The sequence below is a fragment of the Galleria mellonella genome, unplaced genomic scaffold (assembly GCF_026898425.1).
Source record: "Galleria mellonella isolate WM207_F2 unplaced genomic scaffold, CSIRO_AGI_GalMel_v1 utg74, whole genome shotgun sequence".
NCBI classification, from domain to species: Eukaryota; Metazoa; Arthropoda; class Insecta; order Lepidoptera; family Pyralidae; genus Galleria; species Galleria mellonella.
The window spans coordinates 2,369,182-2,396,200 of NW_026442147.1; the positions used below are offsets into that span (position 1 = coordinate 2,369,182).

The 27,019-nt window shown below is 32.0% G+C and overlaps 2 protein-coding genes across 7 annotated transcripts in view; one reads left to right on the forward strand and one right to left on the reverse strand.

Moving 5' to 3' along the window:
• Positions 1-655: 655 nt before the first annotated feature.
• On the forward strand, positions 656-3,230 carry LOC113516028 (transcription initiation factor TFIID subunit 11). The gene is made up of 5 exons (XM_026900369.3): positions 656-864; positions 1,004-1,108; positions 1,955-2,417; positions 2,500-2,684; positions 3,055-3,230. The coding sequence occupies exons 1-5, from the start codon at positions 816-818 to the stop codon at positions 3,186-3,188; spliced, it is 936 nt and encodes a 311-aa protein (XP_026756170.1). The 5' UTR covers positions 656-815; the 3' UTR covers positions 3,189-3,230.
• A 919-nt stretch (positions 3,231-4,149) lies between these two features.
• Positions 4,150-27,019, reverse strand: part of LOC113516026 (putative uncharacterized protein DDB_G0277255) — a 47,939-nt gene continuing 25,069 nt past the window's right edge. For 2 of the 6 annotated variants that reach the window (XM_052901024.1, XM_026900360.3), the window contains exons 2-9: positions 14,552-14,887; positions 12,596-12,732; positions 11,436-11,635; positions 10,603-10,721; positions 9,897-10,044; positions 6,275-7,852; positions 5,909-6,147; positions 4,150-5,649 (exon numbers count right to left, since the gene is read on the reverse strand). In XM_052901024.1, the coding sequence (XP_052756984.1) occupies positions 5,432-5,649; positions 5,909-6,147; positions 6,275-7,852; positions 9,897-10,044; positions 10,603-10,721; positions 11,436-11,635; positions 12,596-12,732; positions 14,552-14,887 (2,975 nt within the window). In that variant the 3' untranslated portion in view covers positions 4,150-5,431. Of the gene's footprint in view, positions 5,650-5,908; positions 6,148-6,274; positions 7,853-9,896; positions 10,045-10,602; positions 10,722-11,435; positions 11,636-12,595; positions 12,733-14,188; positions 14,417-14,551; positions 14,888-26,162; positions 26,284-27,019 lie in introns of those variants that run through there. The other 4 variants (XM_052901023.1, XM_026900365.3, XM_052901022.1 and 1 more) reach the window with 4 other exon arrangements.

Consider the following 27,019-nt stretch of genomic DNA (forward strand, 5'->3'; position numbering starts at 1 on the left):
ATTATCATCCATCAAAAAAAGATATTTCATGCCGGCTCGTGGAATCCTCTGGTGGCCGAAAGACTGGCCTATACTTTGGTCAAAGCATTTTCATAGCTATTCAGCGTGAGAATACAGCAAGTCTCCTAAGTACCCTACCAGTTGGCAATAATCTCAAAGAAATTCTTTAAATAATTTTTTAAGGACTTGTTTTTGAAATTTATAGTACCTAGATGTAAGGTGTGTATGTAATAGATAGATTACATTTTTACATATTTATATATAATATATATAATTTTGTGTAGAATTTATATATATGAATAGAAAACTAAGTAAATAATTAATTTATAAAAAGCAAGTGACCGTCTACAAAGTTCGTTATAATTGACTCTAACCTACTCTGTACGTTACTGTCAAGAGTTCGTTTACTATGAACCTGTATCTAAAATTAAAATTTCAATTTTGTAATACATCGAAATATTTATTATAATATATTGACCATTATGAAATAATTTTGTAATATATTTAAGTTGATTTTTTTTCGGTTTTTGTTTATGACGATCTATCAGATTAAGAAATAACTTTAGAAAAATTTATTCTCTAGAAATATCTAGAACTTTCAATAGATAAATATTATCAAATGTCTTGTTTGTAAATTGAACATTTGTTTTGATATCTGACAGTGACAGTGACAGTACAGGACATTTGAAATGCTCTAATTATATTCTCCTGTAGAATGTTTGCTTCAAAATATGCTTTTTTAGTTATTGAGATATTTTTTTTATAATCTTATGTGTATTTCCACAATAACACTGTTTGTTTAATAATACAAAAATATGGATATTCCGAGTAGCGATGGCCTTTCCGAGGCAGAACGATTGAGAGGTAGGTAGCTTTTGCTGAGTTCCTAGCTTTTGTTCTAAAAGTATAATTCTTTCCCATACATTCAAAGTTGGAATTCAGCCAATTTATAAGCGGGTACTTTCTTTACACAATAGAAACATGTGATTATACTGTGTTACAGAAGAAGAATTGGCACAAGAATTGGAACACAGTGACTCCATTGAAGATGATTCTCAAGAAATATCCTTAGAAATAGAAGAAAAATTATTAAAAGATGAACCAGAATGTAAGTATTTATAGTCCCAGTCAAAAAAATAGAAGTGGATATTTTACATTTTATACACTTAACTGACTCGGCAAACAGTCTTGCCCAAATTTTTCTTATCAGTATAAAACTACACTGGAGCAAACAACACACATATTAAATTTTATTAAAATCCACTGATCAGTTTTGGCAATTAGTTTGAATAGACAATGTAACATGAGATTTTTATATATTAAATTATATACTGGCTCAGCTAGTAGCTTTATATAAATTCATTATTAGGAACATAATCACATTACAATAATTTGTGCTATTAGAAAACAAACAATAATTATATCTGTAAGGATAAGTAATACATATAATGCTTACATTGAATATAGTTTAAGAAAAAAGCATATTCCTTTTTAAAAGGCCTGCACGGCTGCAATGCCTTTGGTGTTGTGGGTGATTATACTTACCATCAGGTGAGCCAAATGCTCATTTTCCCCCTGTGTTGTAAAAAAAGTTCATAATAGTTTATTCCTTTTTGTAAAAATTAAAGCTTCTCATTTATATCACTTCACCTCTACTAGTATTTATCTATACTAATATACAAAATGTGAAGTCTGTTTATTTCAACATACTAATCTCTGGAACTACAAGTCACATTTAAAAAATATTCTTTTTGCATGTGATAGTTCTTTTCTTGATAGTGAAGGAATTGATAAAGGTAATAAGCTATTTATTATCACAATACAATGTAAAGCCACAGGTACAGTCAGTTAAATAAATTTGTACTTGTGATAAATTGAACTTTTTTATATTTTATGTATTAAATTAAACTATTGAAAAGCTGACACTTTATAATACTTAATTTTACTATTTCAGATACAACATTGGTAAACTATGGTGAAAGTGTTCCAACCACAAATGTGGAAAGTGAAATTGTAGAAACATATTCAGATAGTTCTCAGAATGTGGAAACAGTACATCGAGCAGATGAACTTGGCAATATCTACACAGACAATCCTGATAATTTCATAAGTTCACAACCAGACACACTGACTGATGTAACTGATCAGTATGAGCCATACATCAATGATTATACATATGACACATCACACCTTATTGAACAACCTCAAACAGAAAATGTTGAAGATAGGTTTAATTTAAATACAGCAGAACAAAAGAACAGCATTGTGATCCCAGATATTAACGAATTTCAGCAAAGTGAACCAACACCAAACAATAGTTATGAGTCACAAATGACAGAAGAGATGCTCATGAGTGAACGAGAGAGAGAGAAGAAAAGTAAAAAGGAACTGGAAGAAGAGGAAAGGGAGAAAATGCAGTAAGTAATATCAAATTACATATTTCAAATATTGATTATATTACTGTAGACATGAAATTAGTCATTTAATCATAATTTTCAGAGTATTAGTCTCAAATTTCACAGAAGAACAACTGGACAGATATGAAATGTACCGTCGAGCAGCATTTCCTAAAGCAGCTGTTAAGCGCTTGATGCAAACTATAACCGGTTGCTCTGTTGGACAGAATGTTGTCATTGCCATGTCTGGTATTGCCAAAGTGTTTGTAGGTGAAGTTGTTGAAGAAGGTTGGTATAATTTCTAGAATGTTTGATTGGATGGTGCATACTAAAAATTGTGGCTTTAAAATGTGAAAAAAACTCCCCATGATATTTGAAACTATATTCCACATATATTCAATAGTAGTTGTAATTTATTTGAGCTCACCTTTATAACTTAGAAATGACTATTCCAAACTCCATCAAGTGCCATTAATCTTGAGCATAAACATTATTGTTCAGTTAATAAAATATTTCCCAACTAGTTTCAGACTATTTTGACATAAAATATAAATCATTATGTAATTTTCATCTGCTAGAATAAATTATATCATAGATTTGTTTGCATTAGAGTAATTTTTTTCCGTTTTTTTATTAATAACTTTAATATTATTTACAGCTCTAGAAGTATTGGAGAAATCTGGAGAACCTGGTCCCTTACAACCCAAGCATCTCAGGGAAGCATTGCGTAGACTCAGAATGAAAGGTGTCATACCAACAAGAAAAGCTCACCGGAGTATGTTCAGGCTTTAGTATTGATAATAATTATACAGATAATAATTAAATATATCATTATTACTGCTTATTTACCTTCAACAAATGACAAAGTGCCTTAGGAAGTGACAGGCTCACAAAGGCTCTGTGAGTCACAGAAAGCAGGTAGCTTAGGACAGCACTTTTCAATGTATAAATCTATAAAGAATGTGCAGCTGTTCAACATTGGATGACGTTGATTAATCGCATCTTTTTCATTTATTCATGTTAATAAATTGAATTTTAATTTTACTCAATGGATTTTACAAAATATCTCCAATGTATTTAACATTTTAAAAGGCTATAAAAACTTTACATTGTTGTGTATGGATGTTATTGTTAGTTTAGTTTTGAGAAATTTCTCTAAAAAGCAAGGAATAAATTTTTGTAATCTAAAATTGTATATTTTTTAAAGGTAGGGAAACTGAAGGCAAAAATATTTAAGTAAAAACTAGTCACAATCAACAAAATATAGGTCAAGTTTGGGATTTTTTATAGAATGTCCTTATCTTTTTGATATCATGTGAAAAAAGTGTAGTAAGATCAAAATTGGCGTTTTTTTTTTACATCAAAATATGAAAAAAAATCTTATTGCAATAAAAATTCACTGTTATACGTGGCAGGTTCATCGACATTGACCAAGAGTGAAGACGAGAGTAATTAACCTTACTAATCATTAGATAACCCTAATAATTTCTAAGTAATCTAGTTGTTCCGTTTTGCCATGAGTTCCCCTATATATTAGCATATATATGCAATGCTGGATATAAATAATTAATGTGAATATATTTGTATTTTGTACATATTATAATAATTAAATTAACAAATGTATTAATGGTAAGTATCTATTTGAATATGAATAAAGTACCTATCTAAAAGTCATCTGTAACTATGGATCTGCTTATGATAATTCATGCATTATTTGTATATTATTGGGTAAGGATAAAATAAAAATACAAACTTTATTAAAAAAAATGTTAATTTATTACATGATAAATTGTTATTTTATTAAAACAATATACAACAATAACTAAGGATTACTCGTAGTTCGAAACTTTGAAAATAAAATCAGTCTTGTTAAATGGCCAACTACATTGTAGATGAGAGACTGGAAATCCTTGAAAATGTTATGTAAGAATAAATACATTCTATAAAAAAAATGTTTTTGTCAATAAAAAACTGACAAATCCCATTTCCAAAACAATGAATTGGCACTCTGGAATTCATGCAGTGCTAAAAATAAAGTAATTGTTACATAAATTAATACAGTTAATTTTGATCTATAAAACATTTCTCATATATCACAGATACTTAAAATAAATTTGGACAGCTCTGGCCAGTGGTTTGGCGATTCTTGTAATAGCAACAATTCTAGTAAATAAACATCCAACAGAAACAATAGTTTGCTCTTGCTACATAAGAAAGGCACAAATTAGTTTACAATAGTAACTTGGTAACATATTTAAAAGAAAAATATATATATTATTTTATCGCGAGCATAATAAAATATGGGACGAATCTTTTTTATATATATGTAATCGTCCGACAGACACTTTGTGCAGGTTTAATTATAATAGAAATGCAGGCACTTGTTCATACTATAGCAAAAGTATTTTTTTTTTTACTATTTAATAAAAATAAATCCAGTGATTAGATTTTTTTACTATATAATTAATACATCAAGTTTGCAAAAACCACACAATATAATTGTTACGGTTACAAATTGAACAAGGTATAGAAATCTACATATACATTACTACCATACATACTCTATATTTAATTTTTTATATTTTTGGAAAATGCTAAGAGTTCCAGGACTAATTATATTATCGTAAAAAATATATTAGACTTTATATTTGAATTGTGCAGATTGTACATGAAGATTGCATTGCAATGAATTTTACCATAAATGAAACAATTTTGTTCATTTGTTATTGATGTTTATAATATAGTAAAATAGATATTTTTGCATTTCTACTAACATAGGTAAAGGAGACAATTCTGCCCGTTAAGATATGAGTAATACTGTTTTTTTTAATCAATATCAATGATATTTCGTCATACACAAATTATAAGAATATTACAAATAAACAGAACTGTATCAGTAAATCCTTATTCAGCAGTTGCTTGCCACATTAGAGATAAAATTAGACAGCGGCTTTTAACAGATCTCTATCATTCATAACCTACGAATAACTAATTCAACTCTATCATAGACTAGAAGGTTCTCACGCGAGGTTGTTTCAAACGAGGAGTCTTCTCACACCACACTCGATACAGAACTTGGCAGTGTCAACGGGGAATTTGCTGCCGCATTCGTGACAGAACCGCGAAAAGCGCGGCGCAGCCACTTCGCGTCGCTGTAGTGACGCTTCTGACCCGCTCGAGCTCAGTTGTCCGCCGCCGCCTCCGCTCCCACTTCTGCCGTGATTCCACGATGTGCGGGAACTAGATCGTTTCTCTGAAATTTGGAAAATTTAGTTTTAGGTGAAATTCAATATTGAGATTAATCGACCGGAATTAACTTATGGGTCGTGCTGTTAATTTTCATATACAATACACATGTATATGTAACGAAATATATAGGTTACTCATCTAAAAATTCGTATGTTAAATGTATCTTAAATGTCGTAAGTAATATTTAAGAGTCAATTAAAATTGCATAAAGATTTTAGGTACATTTTAAGGTAAGTATAAATGTATATAAAACATGTTATTACCATTAGCAGCATTACAATCTAATTCCTTGTACGATGTATGCATATCGAGCTGCGAGTGGGGTTCGTCAATTTCAGCAGAGCGTTCCATGGCGAGGAATTCTTCACTGGAGACAGATCGAACATCTTCCTTGTGATTGCCACTGGAATCGGACCCAGCAGGGATTTGTTCAAGCGATGTTACACCATTTGATTCTTTCGAATTACATAGGGATAACTTCGAAGGGGATATTCTATTCAGGCTGCAAATGTATATATAATTAAGTTTTGATTTATTACACATTTTTATATAATATTTATGTAAACAATTTTTATATAAAGTAACGAAGCATTGGATTCCTTCTATATCGTACTTAAAAATAGAATTACCTGACTAACCTGCTATAGGCAGAGTCGTTACTGGTTTTACCATTAGGCGTGTAGTTTTCATTGGTTACATTTTCATTTTTCTTTATTTTCTTTTCAGATTTGACGCGTGTATCTCGTTTAGTCGTACCATTATGTACTGGAGTTTTGTAGTTAGCAGACTCCTTGTGAGTCTGATTATTATCGTTCCTTTCGGGTTCGTAAAATTTGTTTAAATCTTTTAGAGATTGCATTATGTCTTGTTCTAGTTGATCCACTTTATTACGATTCTTCGCACTATCTGCTTTAGCTGTGTTCTTCTTCTGAATAGAATCAAGGAGGGATGTGGAACGTTTTACGGAAGATGGGAAGAGACTCTCACTCACAATATTGTTACTGCTAAAATTAAGAGATATAGACTTGTTAACTGGTATCATACCATTACTACTACTTTTAACTACTTTAAGGGATGGACTAATGCTATTAAATTCCGATGTTCTGTTACTATCAACCAGTTCTGATTGCTTTACTACCCTAGTTGTCGAGCTGCATGTTCGTTTTTCAACTTTTTGTCTATTTATTTCCTCATCAAATGAGGTCATGAATTCCTCAAGATCAAAGTCCTCGCATAAAGAATCATCATCCCTGATGGATGTTTTTGAAGCTATACTTTGTTCTAACGATGTCATAATTTTATCATACTGAGCACTTAAATCGTCTATTGTTGGGGCAGTACTTTTAATGTTATTATTTTCAGTTCTAAATTTAAATTTTGATTGTACAACATCATTGCACTCATTATTATTTTGATGACTAGTGTTAAAAGATTCAAATTTAGCAGGTAGATTTTCTGTAGTTAGTAAAGATTCCATACTACTTATAATATCAGGATTATTTAAGATTGTGTTAACATTTATGGGTAAATTATCATTTTCATTGATAAGTCTAGGGTCAATGTAATTACTGTCTGTCATGGAAGAATTATCATCTGTAAGGATTATATCAAGATTAACAAAATCTGTTTTCTCTTCGGGTCGCTTTATTTTATCTAATTTAACTGGTTGTTTTATAGTATTTCTTTGGAAACTATGATACATTGATGTTGCTATTTTTGGAATTTTATCTTTTGGTTTTGGTGTACTATAATTAGATGTAGTATAGCTCGAAAATGACCTATTTAGACTACTATTACGATTAAAATACATTTTGTCTGTGGTACCGACGTTTTCCTTACTAGATCTAGTGAATGTAGTATTTAATTTCGGACTAGGTTTTTTGTCATTTCTATTTAATCTAAACGAACTGCATCTACTACCTATTGTGCTGTTAGTATTATCATTGTTGGAGCTACCAAAAGATTTCATTCTTTGTAATGTGGGTGTTTTTTGGTAGGTTTTATTAAGAGTATCTTTCATCATTTTAGTATTATCTGTAATGCGCAGGTAGGAATGTGCTTTTTCTTTAGTAGGACGCAAGATAGGAAGGGTTCGGTTAGGGTCTTTGGAAGAATTTTTAAGTTTTTGCGGAATATTAGTGTCTGAAGACATAAGCTCTTTCATTTGCTTAGCAGCTGACGCAAATGGGTCGTAATTGTCGTCAAGCCTGAAAAAAATAATTTATAAACAATAATACGAATACTTCACTTTCATTCAGTTCACATAAATAAAAAAGTATATTAATACAATTTGCAATATTATAGGAAAGGAAGATTAAAGGGAATAACGGAATCTAACCTCTTTAATTCAATACGAGGTAATTTAAGGGGTGGTGCTTCTGATGTCACTGATAAATTATCACTGTCTTCATGATTATTTACAATAAATGTGTTATTCCGGCTTTGATTACCTAACATAATATATTTTCTTTTTGGTTTATATATTTTCTGCATTCTCTTCTTATTACACGTTAATTTTCTTTCTGGTTTATTGTTTTCAAATATAGCCGGTAACTTAAAAGCTGCTGAACCATCTATTAAAATATTTGCTTTTTCTATCTGTTTTTGTTCCTGAAATTTTAATTCATACACTGTTATATGTTCCATATCACAAACTTTTCTTTTCTCATTAACCTCTTTTATTGAATTCTGATCAAGCTGCAACAATTCATTATTATTTGAGTCATCAAGTAGTTTATTCAAATTATCTTTAAGTTCTTCGAGAGTATCACAGAAGTTACGTTTGCCTTGTTTTAAAGACACATCTAAAATAATTGTGTCAATTGCTTCGATAGAATTTGTTTTTGGAGTAATCAAAGTTTCAATGTCCATCTCCATAGCATGTTTTTGTTCTATAGTTTGATTAGTTATCATCGTATCAGTTATATTAATGAATTCTTCTAAATCATGGGGATTTTCTGTGAACTTTGTATATGTGTCACTACTTCCATGTCGACCTATATTGTTCTCATTATCATTATAATTGGTAAATTTATTTTCAATGGAATCATCAAGCATTTCACAACTGCTATTGTCTTGTTCATAATTATTTTCAAAATGTTCAGTTGAAAAATCACGTATTTTTCTAGCGTTATTTTCATTAGAATTAATGTTATCATTGTCAACTTTTCTCAATGTTTCAGAGTACCTTGAAGTAGCTCCAATAATTTGATCAGTCATATTACATTCTGTGTACAGTAGATGAGTGTGATCAATTTTATTTTCTAAGATGGATGGACTTTCTAATAGTGACTGACTATTTTGAAAATTCAATTTTTCCTCTGAATCTACTTTAATTTGTAAATCACTAGAACTCCCTATTGCTAAATTTTTGTATAGTAGTTCTATTTTTGGTTCTTGTACAATATTGTTTATTTTTATAAGGGCATTTGTTTCGTTATTTTGTTTGCGTTTATTTGATTTGTTTTGTTCTGGATTTTCATATATTACACAAGGGATGCATGGACAGAGCAGTTCTGTGTTTATTCCTATCGAATGACACTTTTTTTCGTTATTAGACAGTTGACATTCTTCCAGACTGTCTAAACTTATGCTCCATTCTTTTGCAAGTTTAATAGGTTTTTTAGTTGTATTAACCTTTTCCTTAAGTTTTACAGTAGCGGTTTTAATATTTTTTGTATTAACTTTTGATATTGATTCTTTTAGTGCTTGTTTGAATGATTTACCTTTAATATCATTTGCCGGTTTTGATTCCTTAGAACATTGTTCTAAAATAGATTTATCGTTGGTTTGCTTATTTGTTTCTGAAATTGGTTCATTTCTAATTATTTTAGTAGGTATAGGTATTTGACTTTTAACAATTTTTTTATCTGTGGTTTTTATGTTGTATCTTTTATTCATTGTTCTTTCATTGAATTTATTGGCAATTTCCTCCAATTTTTTTAGTTGCTGTAGTCTCTTAACGCTTAGCTTATTTTTTAGTTTGTTTCGACATTCTAGGTTCTTTTTATTTATATTTGAGTCGGTTTTGCTTTGTTGGACAGGAGAGTGTGGATGGGATTCTTGGGGTTTTCTACAATAGAGGAAAGGAAGGAAAAGTTATATAGATTCCATTTATTTCAAACAAGGAGACAGGAACGATATTCAAGATAAAATGTAATAAAAACAAATATATATAAAAATCTACCTCTTTCCTTTCCCCTTATTTGCTATTAACTATAAAACTGTGTATTTTTAAAATCAATAGTTTACCTTGAGTTGCTAATATCTCTTGCGAGTCTGGCTTGTCGTGCTTTGACGTTTGCGTCGCCTGAAGAATTGTTTTGTGTATTTCGTGAATTTCTTATAACTGGAATATGTGGAGACAGATCATCCTGGCAGTCATTGCTTGATAGGGATTCTGCAAATGTAGATAGGGCTATCAGAATTCATTACAATAATATTATAACAAAATATAACAGATCGATAGATATTGTTGCGTTAAACAAGTTTATTTATTTAAAATGCTGTGTGCACTTGAAGTTGTATTATAAATATTGGTAATTCAGTCTACTTCTATTTTTATATAACTTGATATGACAAACAAGAATTGTCCATCTGACGGAAAGAAAATATATATATATATATATATATATATATATATATATATATATATATATATATATATATATATATATATATATATATATTGCACTTGTAAATTACAATGTTAATGCATTTATAAATATTGTGAGCAAGTAAAATAATCGATTTTATATATGAATAGTACCTTGGACATCTTAGAATAGATTGAAAGCCATTGAATTTTAAGACTTTTCTATATATAACGAAGAATGCTTATAATTAAGTTTACTAGAAAAATAACATTCAGTTTCATACATAAACAAAGACAAGATATATAGACTTTTTATAATAATAGGTTAAAATTTAAAGATATTTCGAATATTTTAATAATTACCTGATGCTCTAGTCCTCCCAGGTTTGTAGTCACCATATTCTCGAGGTGGCGATACACCGCGTGATGAGTCCACGGACGCAGATCGACTATTTGACGCCTTATCGCGAGACTGTGATGATCTGGAATACAATGTTTATTTCATATTTAGTTGTTCAGTAATTAAAATAAAAAAAAAAAATCTATTTTTTTATAGCACAAAGGTAGCAAACAAGCATACAGCTCGTCTGATGGCAAACTACATTGACGTAGCCTATGGATGTCTCCAAATTCAGGCGCGTCACGTGCACCTTGCCAACTCTGAAGAGACCTTAATACACCCTTTTTGAAGAACCCTATACCGTAGTCTCTAGGGAAAACGTCGGCAGGCAGCTCGTTCCACAGCCCAAGCGTTCGTGGGAGAAAATTTCTCTGAAACGGCACATATGTGATCATTTAGGTTCAAGCGCGTGAGGTGAGTTGTCGATGGCCATTGGTTCGTCAAATTGATTAATATTATCTTAAAAATAATAGATTTTGATATATAAAAACTGAAATGTGAAACTGTTAAAATTATTTTATTTATTTTATAAAACAGATCCTTAGGTACGTATTTTTTAGGAGTTTACGAGATCACATATTAGTGGGAGTACCGTCCTCCCTATTTGATACGAGAGTAGGAGCCCTAAGAATTAAATTAAGGAGAATTGGGGTATTATCTCACAGGGTGCATAGTTTTGGAGCGATTGTGCATCTCACTTTTGCATCAGGTGTTTATCACACCACTCAATAAGTTTGTTAGCAATGTAAAGACGATTCGTAATTCTTCGCAGTTCGTATGAATCTTTAGAATGTACCTTCGTGTACGGACGGGCGGGGCCTTGTACTGCGTGCGTGCGTGCAGGCGTAGTTTCGCGTCGGCCAAGTGCGGTGGCGGAGCGGTGGGCGCGGCGGGCAGTATCTTCGCCTTGTCGGCGCACCACTCCACGTGACGTTCAAAGGCACGCAGCCCGAACGCGCGACCGCAGTACGGGCACTTCTGCAGCTCGGCCATTGGCTGAGGATAATATGCATACGTTTATGTATCATAAACAAACTTTTTATACTAATAAAGCGTTTCCAGATTAACCTGAATAAAGGGATACGATGTTAGTAATGAGATCTGACTTCTACATTGCCAACAATAAGTTGATCTCCTTCAGGAAACCTTCGGAAATCCCATCGTAGTTCCTGGTGAATGCATCACCTTCGTTAATTCACTGCTACCCCACCAGCGTATACTGATATTTTTTTGGGATTTGACTTGAACGATAGTCCTTCAGCCATTACATATTTCGTACACTGATATCGTGGGCGAGGTAACCATTCTATTTTCATCTTATATAAAGATGGGAAGTGGTAATAAGAGATTGAAGATGAAGCTCAGAGGTCCATGTATTCATGGACTTGTGAGTTTCACTTTATGGCCTATTCACTTTTGCCCTAAAATTGGCTTGTCATCGATCTATTTATCGGAAAAAAACAGACACGGGGAACGCAATTCCTAGCGAATGCTAGGGAGTGGAATTGCGTTCCTTCAATAGCTGAATAGCTATTGAAAGAAGACGCAAACATTTGTACACACTCAAGTTAATTTTGAATGTTTTAGAAGTAAATTGTTTTCTTCCACAATTACAAGTTTATGTATCTATTTGACACATTGTTATAACCTAATGCTAGGCTGGTATAACTTTGGCGACTAACCTGCATAATTTATTTGGAGGGAAGAAGGGATTATTAGTAATGGCAATTGGTAACGCCATTACTAGCAACATACTCTAACATGTCGACCTTCTCTCGGTTCCCCCCAGAAACTATCGTGATTGATTGATTTATTTATTTGTTGTTGTATAATATAATATTTATTACGATGGACCAATTGACCTACTTTATCCTTACTTATCATCTCTCACTGGTGCCTCGCCAGTGTATATCAACAGCACAGGGTTACCAAGTAAAATAATTTAAAAAAAATTACCTTTGTAATAGCGCTCCTGACCGATTGCGATTTCGGCTTTGGCGTCACTTTGGCTGTATTAGGCGGACTCTTTTCCAGGAACGGGCTGTTTTCTGGAAGACCAAAGTTCTTTGGCAAATACTGTTCCAGGTCTGTACCTGTAAATTATACAGTATTTAATTAATGCACGCTTTATCATATTTACAGAGATAAATGTTGTTTAATATATATATATATATATATATATATATATATATATATATATATATATATATATATATAGATTTATAGCGTTTTGTTCATTTATTATTTATCTACAACAAATTGATTTATTTTTAATAGATGGCAAATTAAACAGGGCTATGCATTTCGATTTATGTATATAAGTGACGAATTTAAATTCTCAAAAACTAGCGAAAAAACTTTTGTAAAGTCGTGATTTTCAACCGAATTAAAAAAGGAGGAGGTTTTCAATTTACTTTATTTTTTATGTTTGTAACTGACGGAATTACATTCCGTATTAGTTTCGAAAATACTTTTTTTTATCTAAAAGGATACACTTACAAACTGGTTTCATAGAAATTTTATCGAAATCAGTTCAGTTTAGAAATCAAAATAACTTGTTTTGCTATAATAGATTTTTTTGTAGAACACAATCATACATTATTACGACTTAGACATGTAAATATTGAAAAATGTTTACGTACTAAATAATAAAATGTATGAATAATATAATTATACATATTTATGTTTGAACACTGTGGTGGTTTGTCGTAATATAAATATATAGTAAAAATATCTAGCATTATCAGGCACTGTGTATATTTGCTGTGAAAATGAAACAATTTTAAAATACATAATAAATATGCATACACACCACTACTATGTATTTGAAAATGTATTTTATCAAATAGATTACTGTCATTGTGTGTCATGTATAACAAATGAATTAATTCGATGATTAGCCACATTCAAAATTAAACAAACACATTTCAAACGTCACACAATATAATAGGGCGTGACAGACACAAGCCGTGCATTTTAAATTATTTAATTAGTAACATGTTACATGGTTCCTAGTGGTTGTTCAGTAAAACGACCTGTGGTGGGCGGTGTTGCTAAATAGTATACAAATATACTTACAGATAATTTATGTAAATAGGGTCCAAGTTAACATTGGGACACAACCGTTTGCCACAATGAACAATTTACATAAATATTATATGCGAGTTACGTGTTGCGCCACCCATCTAGGTATTCGCAATTGTCTATTTACTGATAAGTAAATGATTATTCCTGTTGTCTTTGTAGGCTACTTACAAAGTGGCACACCTACTATAACAGGTAACTGACAAGTTTATTTATTAAATCAGTTATAAATGATGTGTTATTTTTTTTAAAAGAGATTGAAGTTTTCATGTGTAAAGGTGGATTTATTTTAGCTTTTGTTTTCGTACTTTTTATTTGTAAATTCACCTTTATACATTATTGACATACTTAATATTGCGCACAGACGTTTGTTAGTGTTAGTTCACATAGAGCAAGTCGAGATACAGTTAATTAGAGAAATGCTAAACAAATGCTAAGTATAGCGCAAAGAGACCACCCACTCACCACAATTAGCACCATCCGGAGTCAGCCCTTATTACCCACAAAAACAAAATGTTTATGAATAAACTAATATTACATGCTCAAATAATACTTATAAAATAAAACAATTCCTTAACAACAAGAAATGTATACGGAATAGAATTTAGTACATACAATATTAAAATTGAATATCACGCAATATAATAAGTATGTACTCATACAACAAAATAAAATACTAATTTAACCGGTTCAAGACAGTACACCTTAATAGAATAATTATCAAATAAAATAATATAATTACTTGTGTATTAGTAAATCCCATCACCTTAACGACAATATTTCCAGTATACAAACAGTAAGCAGCAACAGAGGTAACAGAGAACGTACCCTCGCGGCGCTGTCTGGATGAGTCGAAAGTCTTCCTTTTCTTTACAGTCATCTTCTCGCATATTTTGACGTGTTTGGCCAGAGACTCCGGCACGAAGGTACGTCCGCACACTTGGCACGGCAGTAGTGGAAGCGGTGCTGATGGTTCAGGGGCGACGGGGGCTACCGGGTGCGTGGGCACCGGCGGCGAAGGCGGCGGCCCGGCTCGGGTCGGGGGAGGTGTCCTCGGTAAAGGCCTAAATGTGTCATTGATAGACGCCTCCGGCTCGAGCTCCGGCGGCGGTGACGGTGACCGTGAAGATTTCGACGATTGTTGCTGTTGGAGTTGCCGTTTGGCTGAAATAAGAAAGTATTTTAAATTATGTACTGTGATATATACTATGAGTGTGATATATATTTTAAAATTAAGTATTGTGATATTATTGAGAAAATGTTTTTAATAAATTATTGATGCTGAGATTTTTCTATAAAAAGGCTTATAATGTCAACATACATAATAGGTATAAACAATATAAATATATATTATTGAGAAAATAAGTTCATATTAACAAATTTGCGGTCCATCGATAACTTTATTTAAAATGTAAAATATATTAATGAATTCTGTATATTGTTAATTTAACGTTTTTTATATCACTTGGAACGCCAAACGATAGGGCTCCTAATCTGATGGAAAGTGGTAACGGTGACCTATAAACAGGAGCCGTGTCATGGCCATTGCAGATATTCAACGCATTTTGTGATTTTTATGGTACACCTTGCCACCTGAAGATTTATAGCTGAAGCGAAGATACAATATGATTATCACATTATATAATTATTACTAAAGTGGACATGGTAGAATAGATACAGGTATGTTACATATTTGATTACAATTGATTATTACATGATGATGATGATGACTTTATAATATTTGTCTATGTGTAATCAAATATAAAAAACACAAAACAATGTTTTTAAACCATGCACGAAGAATATTGATTGCGTATTAAATGAACATAGATATCTATTTGTATAATTTTCTTCGATAAAAATTATCATCATCAATCAAATACGTTGAAAGGTATCGAACAATTTGTAATGAATATAAAAAAAAACCTATTTACATTTAAAAAGCAGAAAAACACAAGGGCGAGTGGTATAATCGTGACGTAACCCGCCACAACCTCCATATTGATTAGGTAATTACAACCTAGGTCACGCGATCTCCTGGGTCTGGGTAAAATAATATTTTCCCCGAAAAAAAAAAATACTCCATTACACCAAGTCTTTACGAGGCTCTGAGGTGATGTAATGTTTATAAACTCGTCTTAATCGTGAATGAATTAACAATATGTGGGAGGCGTGGGTCGGGGCTTACCTGACCTTAAGAATTAGTTTTCGTGTCGTGTAGAGTGTAGTATTATTGTATTTTATGAGTTAAAGGAATAGTTTTAAAATTTGGGAGATATGTCTCTAGAGTAAGCCATAGAGTTTTTTAGACGGTAGCAAGTGGTAGTAGATAAAAGCCTTAATTTTATAAGTAAAAAGTAATGTGACTTTAATAGTGACAAAATTATATACGGGACTAAGATGTAAGGAAAACTTTTCGATTGCAATAAGTAATATCTAACTTAGTTTAACATTAACGAAGATATCGTGTAACATATACCTTAACTGCAGGTCAATTACAATGACTATACTACTATATTACCATAAATTAAATAATTTAGGTTAGGTATATAAACCATAGGCGTATTTAAGGGGAGGGTCGGCTGGGCCGTGCCCACCCTCTTAAATACACCAGTGGACTGGTATCCACTTCAGGAGGCTAACAGTTTTGAACTATGCCGCAAAGATATCAGAGAGTACATAATGTGCTTTTTTTAAGGGGTTAGATACTCCCTGGAAAATACGAGTAATTTTAGATACGTCATTGTATTTATAAAACAACATAGGCATAAGAACATATGTAGTGTCTGAATTGTCAAAAACAAAGTGGTTGTTAGCATCCGTTAGTTTTTTCGCTTATGCTTCTTGATATGGGTTTCACTATCATTTATAATTTTTTTTTGAAAGGTTTGTATGTACAATACATCCTAATTTGCACCAGTGCAAAACTGGACCAGGTTGCTGGTAGGTAATACGAACTGACCGAAGCGAAGTTCCTGCTAATTAATTCTAAGTAGACGTTGAGTAGCCGCTTCCTTTTCGTGTCTAATAATCACATTCATAACGATCAGTAGGCGCAGATCAGCATTCCTATCCCTTTATATATTTACCTACTTGATTATATTAAAAGTTAAACTATTTTATTGTCTATATTTATGGCGACTGCCTAAACCTGAATAGCGGCCTTGAATATATTGATATTACGTTATGATTATGTGAACAGTAGGTATTTAAAATATATTATAGTTATTTTTATTCTATGGATTCTGATACGTTTAAAAAAATACGTAAAACTTAACATGTAGCTTCAGATTTCAATTTTAGATTTTAGTCATAAAGAAATCGCATTCTTTTTTTTTTTAATATAATAATTATAATCTTTGAATGTATCTAATCTGTATATGATACTAAACAATTTAAGGATTTTTTTTATTCAATTTCATCAAATTATAACAAACTAATTACATTAAGAACCTTTGTAAAGTACTGTAGTGTCGCAAATTTGGTAAAATTGTCACATGCAAAAAAATGAAAAATCTATGATCCCAGTATATCCAGTAGTTTTTAATAAAAACGTCCCAATATTGTTATGAATTCAGTAGGTAAGTTAAAGGTACGGAATCCCAATAATACTCCTAGTAACTACCTTCAAAGAATTCGATGCTGCTGGCCTAATGGAAAGTAGTAACTAGCACCGCACGAATAAGCCATGAAAATCTCATAGTTCATTGTACAGTCTATGGTACTGCTGCGTTATTTTAACAATATGATATATAGTCGTTCATATAGAGAGTTTGAAACACTCATCGTCCGTCTTTGTATAGGCGTGCTGGCACAATCGCATCTCTTTTGAGAGCATTCGAATGGCGCATGTGCATGACTATACCACTAATGAACTACGCCATGTATAAAATATTAATTTTATAATCAGAACCTTTCTCAGTTTATTGTCATAATAATTAGTTTATAAGTATGATTATTTATATGACAAATTTTTAAAGATATATGAAAAATATATCTGAAATAAACACAAATTATTGTTAAGAAAAAAGTTATATCACCGAATTTGTATGAGATTACAAACAGCGACTATAATAGTAGGACTATTAATTAATTAAATATCTATTATTTATTTACCTGTACATAGTAAATTCATAGTAAAGTATGACGATTGCTATAAATTCAGGATCCATTTGGTATTATTATTGTAATATATTAAGCCCCGTATTCATAAAAATGTCAAACCTCTATTTTAGCGGGGGCAAAGGGATTGTTAGTAATGGAGACTGAGAATCCCATTGCTAGCAATATACCCAACCAGGTCGACCTCCTCGCGGTTCCCCCTGGAAACTATCATGGTTAATTCCTGATGAATTCACGGGTGCTCCGCCAGCGTATCCCGTTAGCGCAGGCGGACCATACCATTTTATCCCATCAAAAAAAAACCTCTATTTTAGCTATTGAACTGTTTTGTCTCTTTCTTTTGTGTTAAATTCGCAATTTGAAAGAAAGTGACAAATCAGTGTAATAGTTAAAATAGGTTTGTAGAAGGTTTTAGTTTTTATTAATAAGGGGGTATATCTATATTATAAGTGGTCCAAATCTATATTTGCTTCTATTATTTTTTGAAGATTGTTTTACACTTATTTGGATTCTTAGGTTTAGCCTAGTGTTCTTAACATTGAAGTTAATTGATGGGTATCATCGTGTCTATTATAAGAATACATTTAAATGTGACTCTAAATCTTCGACATTTAAATAGTAGCTCGTAATCACTACATTTAGACGTATCATTTAAAAATTCCTCAGACAAGAAAACCACAAAGTCTTAAAATCTACAAAATAAAATTGCAGGACCAAAAAGCATTTGTTTACCGCTTTCTTTGAAATGGTGATGTCAACTTATTTCTTATTGGGAAAAATGAAGCCATTCAAATTCTAATATGTAATATCAAATTTGTCACACGACTTTCATTTTACCATTTACGTCATTAACCAGAGCAACAATGAAGAAAGGAAAAATTATATTTCAATATTATTTTTATATATACTATATTTAATAATTTAGCTGTGAATTTTTAAGACTTCATTCGTTACATTTTTTTTTTCGATATTTCGATATTTTGTTTTTTGATGTTACAACATGTAGAAAAATTCGTCTTCTGGTTTACTAACGTACTTAATAATTATTATGAGTTTCTATATGTGTATATCTAATTTATTTGACGTGATAAGTAAACAAACTTATTATAGAGGCAAAAGAATAGACAGTTCACCTGATGAGAAGAATGAATTAATTTGGAGGTGCGTTGCCGGTTTTTATAAATATTTGCAAACACATTTTTTGAAGAGGCCCTTATTGTAACACAAGGGAAAATCTTCAGAGGGGAACTCATTTTACAACCTACATGTGTGAGGCAAAAATGATCATGATGCGCGTATGGTAGTCTTGTGTTCCAAATATATTATATATAAACTCCAGTTCTTTGATTAGGAGTGCGGTTGTAAAAAGGCGATGACGATATCAAATCATGTAATTCTTCAGAACACTACCATTGTACAGATGGTAAAAAACAGAGAATCTAGAACAATTATGAGTACAGGCCTGTCAACAATACTAATGGTCTGAAGTTGTACGGAATCAGGTGGAAGGAGTTGGTAATGAGGTCATCCTGCCCAAAAGTTACTCGTGTTTGTATATGGGCTTTAAAAATCAGGAATCGATGTTTAAGAAATATTTTCATGGAATTACTCTTTCACCGTATTCCGGACCCCAATTTGTTATAAGCAATTTAAGTATAAGATCTTCCCAATTGATCTTTAATATGAGTTGTCGTAATATTAACTTAAGAATCCATATAGGCATCTGTTCTTTTTAAACTTCCGTGTTTTGCAGTTAAATATTTTCATAAACTGTTAAAACAAATTTGACCTTTATTAATAGTCGTTGCCTTAGGTCTTAAATAGGTACAAACCTATTTTTTGGTAATCATTAAAGATAACGATCTCCATGAAGTAGCATAATAACATATGTTCTAAAAAGAATCTGTGATTTAATGAGTCTGTTCTGAAGATTCAGTATTATTTATAAAATATTTTTTCTCACAAGATGTGAAACGTGAACCGTTATAATCTCGACAGGGAAGTAATTCTTCATCATAAAGTAGACACCTTGAGCTGTTTTAACAAGGATGTTTTATTTTATGGTGTAGTAGTTAAATTCGGACCCTGCGGTTAAGAATTTATCTGGAAAAGCTTTAAATCTGTCATGCACTGCACGGCACACGATACAAATACATCGACGACACGTGCTGCGAACACAAATTGTTACAAGTTTTTATTAACGATCACTATTGTACAAGTGAATCGCTGTCTATCGCGATGCCAATACACTTGATTGTGCTACATCAAAGAATGCAATGCAAATATTAAAAGAATGATTATAAAACAATGTATTGAAGAGAGAAAATTTATATTGTTAGTGTTTGTAGCAAAAAGATTGATATAACTGGAACACTGTTTGGCCAATTTACAGATGATAAAATGAGCAATTTGTTAAATTTTTCATGTATCAGATAAGCAGACATGTAGATAAAAAAGACAGAAATACTACAGCTGCGATCAAAAAGGTTGTTGTACTTTCACTAACAATAATAACAAATTGGTTTAGGGTTCCAAAGCTAAATGGAAAACATTTCCTATCAACTTGATATGATTTTATAATCAAAATTTAAAAAATATATCGATGCTAATAGATTGATGTACAATTTGAGAATAACATTTAAGGGCAACAGGAAGTACAGTTTTAAATAGTGATTTACAAATATTGAAAATTGTTTTTGTAACAAAATAAAAACCAATAAACAAATAATATAATAGCCATATTGGAATTTACCTTTTTTTATGAAAAGGACGCTCGGGTCGCTACACGTGCTTGTAATAAATGTAAGAACTTGTAACGGAAGACATTTTTAATGGTCACCGCGAGCCACAACTGGCCTAAATAACTTTGGCGATTGTATCTCCGGATATAATACCCGCTTTAATGTTAGTACAAAACTTTTAGCGCTATTGATGATAATCAGTTAAATTAATCTAATGTGTCATCATCTCAACACCGTTGTAGAGACATGGGTCATTATTGAAATGAAAGTTGATGAGTAACAAATTTATGGTGGCTCGTTCACTTGCTCTGGTTATGTACCAATTAGCTACAGCTACTACTTATGTTAGAGTGTAGTTATTTATAGGTATTCACAAAATTAATCAAATAAAAAATTAAGAAATTAAAACCGATACTGAATTAATAAAATTTACAAGATTAATAGAAGTACCTAGTATTTAAGATACGATTTTATCTTACTATGAAATACTTATCATCATGACTAGACAGAACTATTGAATTTTACATATTAAGCATGGTTCAAAATTGATCAAAAATCGTGAAATGAATAAACGTTTAAATGATGTGCATTAGTAAAGCCTCAATTAAGACTAACAAAGTCTACACCAAAGTTTATAGTAGGGAAAAGATGACAGGCGGGGTTAAATGTGTTGAGGGGTGACATAGTGCATGGCTGTGCCTGGTACGTTCTATTATAGGGGATCTGAAGGTGTCTATTTCGGGAGGAAACTCTTAAAATGCCTTCAATTCACCTTCGTATCGAAAATAGTCTTAATGTTAGTAACTATAAAATATGCAGTATAAAGACAGAAAACGAATACAGTAACAGGAAAATCTCGGTATTTATGGAAGATCAGTAAAAAATGTACGCGTCGCTTCGCCTTATACGAGGTTTGTCCGGAAAGTACGTATAAAAGTTTTTTAAAAATTTTATTTTACAATTATTCAGGTAAATCAATTTTATCCCCTTCAAAGTACTCCCCCTGTGACATAATGCACTTGTGCCAACGCCGTTTCCACTGTGAGAAGGCTCCTTGAAAGTCCTCTGGTTGTAGGTTTCTCAGCTGCCCCGTCGTAGCTTTTTTTATCTCATTTATGTCCCCCAAATGCCGCCCCCGAAGTACCAATTTGGTTTTTGGGAACAAGAAGAAGTCACACGGGGCCAAATCCGGCGAATAGGGGGGTGTTCGGTCACCGTAATGGAATTTTTACTCAAAAACTCACGGAACGATCTTGGCGCAAATTTTTTTCATTTGAAGTTCGTTTCTTAGAATTTCGTGGACCACGGTTTTGCCCAAATTAAGCTCTTCAGCCACCTGTCTGACCGTTAAACGACGGTCCCCATTAACACAAGTTCGAATTCTTTCCACGTTTTCGTCGGAATGTGAAGTGGAAGGACGTCCTGAACGTGGGTCATCTTGAACGCTTTCTCGGCCCTCTCTGAATCTTTTTAGCCACTTGTGGACGGTTGGTTCCTTCACAGCATCATCCCCATAAACTGTTCTGAGATCGGCAAAAATTTCACGGCCATTCTTGCCGAGTTTCGAGAGAAACTTGATTACGACGCGCTGCTCTTCAACGGAAGCGGGCTCCATGCCGACGGGGTTTCGTTAAGAGGTAACTTCACAGATGGCGTGACAAGCCAGTTCGCACCGCACGGCGGTCAGACCAGAACTGAAGCATTGTTAGGGACATAAGGAAGGGGTCCTGCGCTTACCTGGCCTCCCCACTCCTCTTTCTCGCATTCCAGAACACTTTTATACGAACTTTCCGGACAGACCTCGTAAGAAGTTAAAGACTACAAACACAAATGGAATAACTATGTGCGCTATGCCACGTTTATCGGCCAGTAGTTCAAACTACAGTTGTTTGATTCTGCAATATACGGTTGATTAATTGAATAAGCTGCAAAATTCAACTGTCTCGTTGTCTTTTTATAGGAGTTTATTAATATTCTGTTAGCCAATCAAGCCGGATACAACTCAACGGAAAAAGAGCTGACTTAAAACCAACCATGTATTATTGTCAACGTCTATTAGTATTTAATTAAACACAGTTGGATCCATAATTTGTTACGTTCCTTAAATAATTTATAGTGATGCACGAAGGAGAAAGGAAAAATTATACAAATAATTTGACAATGTAATGATGTTGATTCGAGTTGAAAGCGTACCTATGTTACGAACATTAATTAAGAAGCCCCAATTCGCGTGAAGAACGCAATAAAGCACAAAATTACTTCCTATTTGAGCAAATACTGCCGACGTTACACGGTAGGTATGTGACTGGACTTTTATACTTATAATACATTCGCTTAATATTTAAGAAACAAAACGTGCCCATCGGTGTAATTTTAATTAGACAATAGAAATTATTAAAATGTTATATATGCTTTAAAACCACAAGAATTCGTGGATAAGATTTAGTAAATCATAAAAATAATACGAGTATGTATGCTGTTAATATTTTTTTTGTAATGGAAGTGAATTTAGAAAGTAGTACTTTATAGTACTACTTCCTAAACTCTATACTACTACTACTATGGACTATAGAAATAGTCTGTATCAACAGAACTTTATGAAAATGTAAACAAATAAATAATAAACAATGCCCATAGACAATCAGTTAATGTCACATAGCAGTCGAAATAAAAAAATCGATTAATTGATTGAATGTTTTGATTTGTTATTGATTTATAATTCTGTGTGAATTTTTTAGTAAAAAATGCTTATTTTTTTAATAAGTTGTATTGAAACAGACTATAAAGCCAAGACACTATACAAATACCATATCGTATTTATAGTAGGAAGTACAATCGGCAGTGTTACAATATTGAAACGCATGTGACCATCGTGATATCGAATCAACTGCGTGACAATACTCCAAGAACGGACTAGTTTGACAGTCTCAATCTAATCATAATGTTACCAACTCACGATGTTGTTTGACATAAGAATAGGATGGATTATAAAGAAAGTTGTTTAATTTTGTATTAAGTAACATCGTGATCAAATCTTATTCGTCAATGTCACTTTCATAGGAAGCAAGATGTTTTTAGAACATGTCCGTGAGAACTAACCTATGCAAACATACAGAATATGGCCGAGAATTTACTCAGCTTGTTCGCGCCTCTTACGTAAACAAAGGTCAACATCGAAGTTATTTATTTTTTAGAGTGAATACGTACAAATTTAGTAAAAACGCATTACAAAAGTGGACAAGCGCGAGATACGAGATAAGGCAATGAGGTTTACTATAATTTTAAGTTTTGTTATATCTATTGATATTATAAATTACAAGCATACAATACATGATAGTAGTTTAATGTGACTTGATGGTAATTTTACCATTATTAAAAAAAATTAAGCAGGTTTGGAGCAAGCTAAAATATACGAGTGAACAAGTAACTTTTGGACCTTAAATATTCTTATTATAATATACATAATATAAATAATTGGCTTGCATTTGTTTAGCGCGATCCTATTTTTGTTACCTAATTCCAATTTTCTTTGATATAAAATTCATATTTTGTTACATGGTTAGAATGTACATAAAATGGTATGATAGCACAGTGTAATTTTGTACCTAATCAATAACATGATCTGTTTATTACCCAAGGTACGTAGCTTTATATTTTAAAATAGTGCATAGTCAGAGAAAGTAAAATGAATCATATTTCCAAAGGCTTGCAGTGTTGGTGCAAGACTGTAAACAAATAGAAATCTGTTCTATCTCCCCGCGCTCGCCGTATTCCATCGGTCGATTCCGTATTACAAGACGCCTGTGAAAATTAATACGGCGATCTCAAATGTCTTCTTGAATGCCAACGCGCTATACAAGCGCAACAAATATTCTCTGCTTCACAATCGCCTTTTGTGATTATAATTTCAATTCTTGAAACAGACATTAGTGTGCTGTTGTCGAGTCATAATTTTCACTTTTAGCAATTCAACTTCATTGAATGTTAATTCTTTACGCAAGTGTTATTATGTGCTCTTATAACAATAGCCTTATTTTAAATAATGATAACCATTATTTATGTCAATTCATTTAAATTTTATCGAAAAATAACAGTAGTAACTGACAAATTATAATTAGATAATAAATGAATTATTAATGAAAAGTTTTAATCATTATGATAATATTATAGTTTCTAAGTAATGGTAACTTTACCTAGTTAAGGATCTCTTTCAAAATATAGGTATTTTATTATTGTAATAAAAGTAAATAGAATAGAGACTTTATTATTTACAATAAATATGTTCTGAATAAACAATTAAGAACATATATAGGACATTATGATCTATATAGAAAAGAAGCTAAACTTCTAACTTATTGACATAAAGAGAATTAACGCACAAGTAAAACTACAGGAACTAGAAATGTGAGTTTTAGTAAGGATTTAAACAGAAAGAGTTTTTTTGCAATTTCCCACGGGAAGGGGAGATAAAGTGCTCCGAAGCCACGGAAAACAGCCAGTCGGGGATAAAAATCTAACCATTAAAGTGGAGAAACGCATGTATAGAAAATTCCCACGGAAACAACGTGAGCCTCACGACGGAACAGCTTTAAATGTCAACAGAGTTGATGATTATGATATTGTGCAAAACTGATATGTCTAGCGAACTGACATCAGTTGATTGATGTTGAGACACAATTAATCATGTACATGCCATCAGATACAACACAAAAATATATAGAGACTTAAAAAATTACATGAAGCCATTTTTAATATTCAAGGATTCAAAATAAAATGTGTGTACCCAGAGATTTTATTTTAAATACAAATTATTTTATATCTAATATATAGTTACTGACCACCTTTTCTACCATTCGTTAAATTTTCGCGCAGTATAAATATTATATTTTATAGTAAATTAAAAAGTAATTGTCAATGCATTGTTTAATGTATCCATACCATTCAAATTATAAGATGGAAGACTATGAGAAAATATTTTTAACCATTTAGATTTGAATTCTAAGCAGACAGACAAATCGATAAACTTACTTTCACATTGTTTTATAGTATGATTATTATGCATTCATTCAGCGGAGAAAGCATTACAAAAACATTTTATTCCATCTTTCAGGATTCGATACAGACAAAGTAAAAATAATCTTCATATTTTATGAAATTTTACCTATTCAATGATATTCTTGTTTATTTTCAAGCTGTGTTGTATCGACTAAATATAATTATACTGTCCTTGACTTCCGCGGCTTTAGTAGTCATTCTAAACAGATAAAGTTTTTGCAATTGTAGAAATACAGTTTAGACGATATAATAGATAGATCATTCTAGAGATTTTCAGTTTACCTATATGTTAAAAGTAGCATATGAAGCATTATATTTTTTAAGAGATGGAGAAGGATATAGGCTAACTGTTTATCGCTGTCAATCAATATATTCCGGTTACGCGAACGAAGTCATGGGATAAAACTTAATAAAGAAATAAATAAGATGTTACAGCATACTCGTATAAGCAAGGTACGCACGAGTATATATTGTTGCTAGGTAATTTATAGGTCGTATTTGAAATTATCAAAACATCTCACCTTTCTTGCGCCGAAAACTTAGACCGCAAAGCATTGTTTAAATGCTAAGAACAAACTGAAACTAGCACCAAAACACAAATAAAACATGTAACTTTGAGAGCGTTATCTTGGACACTGAACTCAAAACAATAAACGTTACGTTTTCTGCTCAGCACTGTACGTCTGTACCTAAAGAACTCTTGCCACGTGCTTATCAGCTACGTTTTATGCTAAGTTGACGTGTTATGCTTCTTAGCCTTTATGGAAATGTAAATACAGCATTTTGAGTTATCGCAGTCAACATAGCTTCAAATGATTCTACGAGTGTAACTTGGTGGCTCAGTTATAGGTATATTTTATCAGTCTGGGATTATAATTATAAACTTCATTTGTGTTTAAATTCTAAATCATAAGAGATTGATGTGAATTGTTGGTCCAGAAAACCTTATCCCATGAATTTCAATTTATTGATATTTTAAGGAACGTAATTTATTAATAGCAAGGTGTTATTTAGGAATATTTTAATTATTTAAATTTAATCATTATTGTCCTAATAACCAATGCTAATGCACGACATGTGCCCCTTCCCATGAGATAGGAATTTTATTTTGAGTTCTATTAAGTATTCTGTGCTAATTTATACTACCAAATAGTGAATGAGAATGGAATGGTAATTCCATCTGCGCAATCGGTATACACTGGCGGGCACCAGTTAGATATGATAGTTGGGAATGTAAGTAAGTCAGTTAGCTATAGTAAGTTGATCTGTCCTATTTCATCCTCACCTATAATCTCTTACTGGTGCCCAGACAGCGTATGCTGATAGCGCAAGTAGGGTTACCATGTTCATTAAAAAGAAAGATAATAGGGTTTATTTT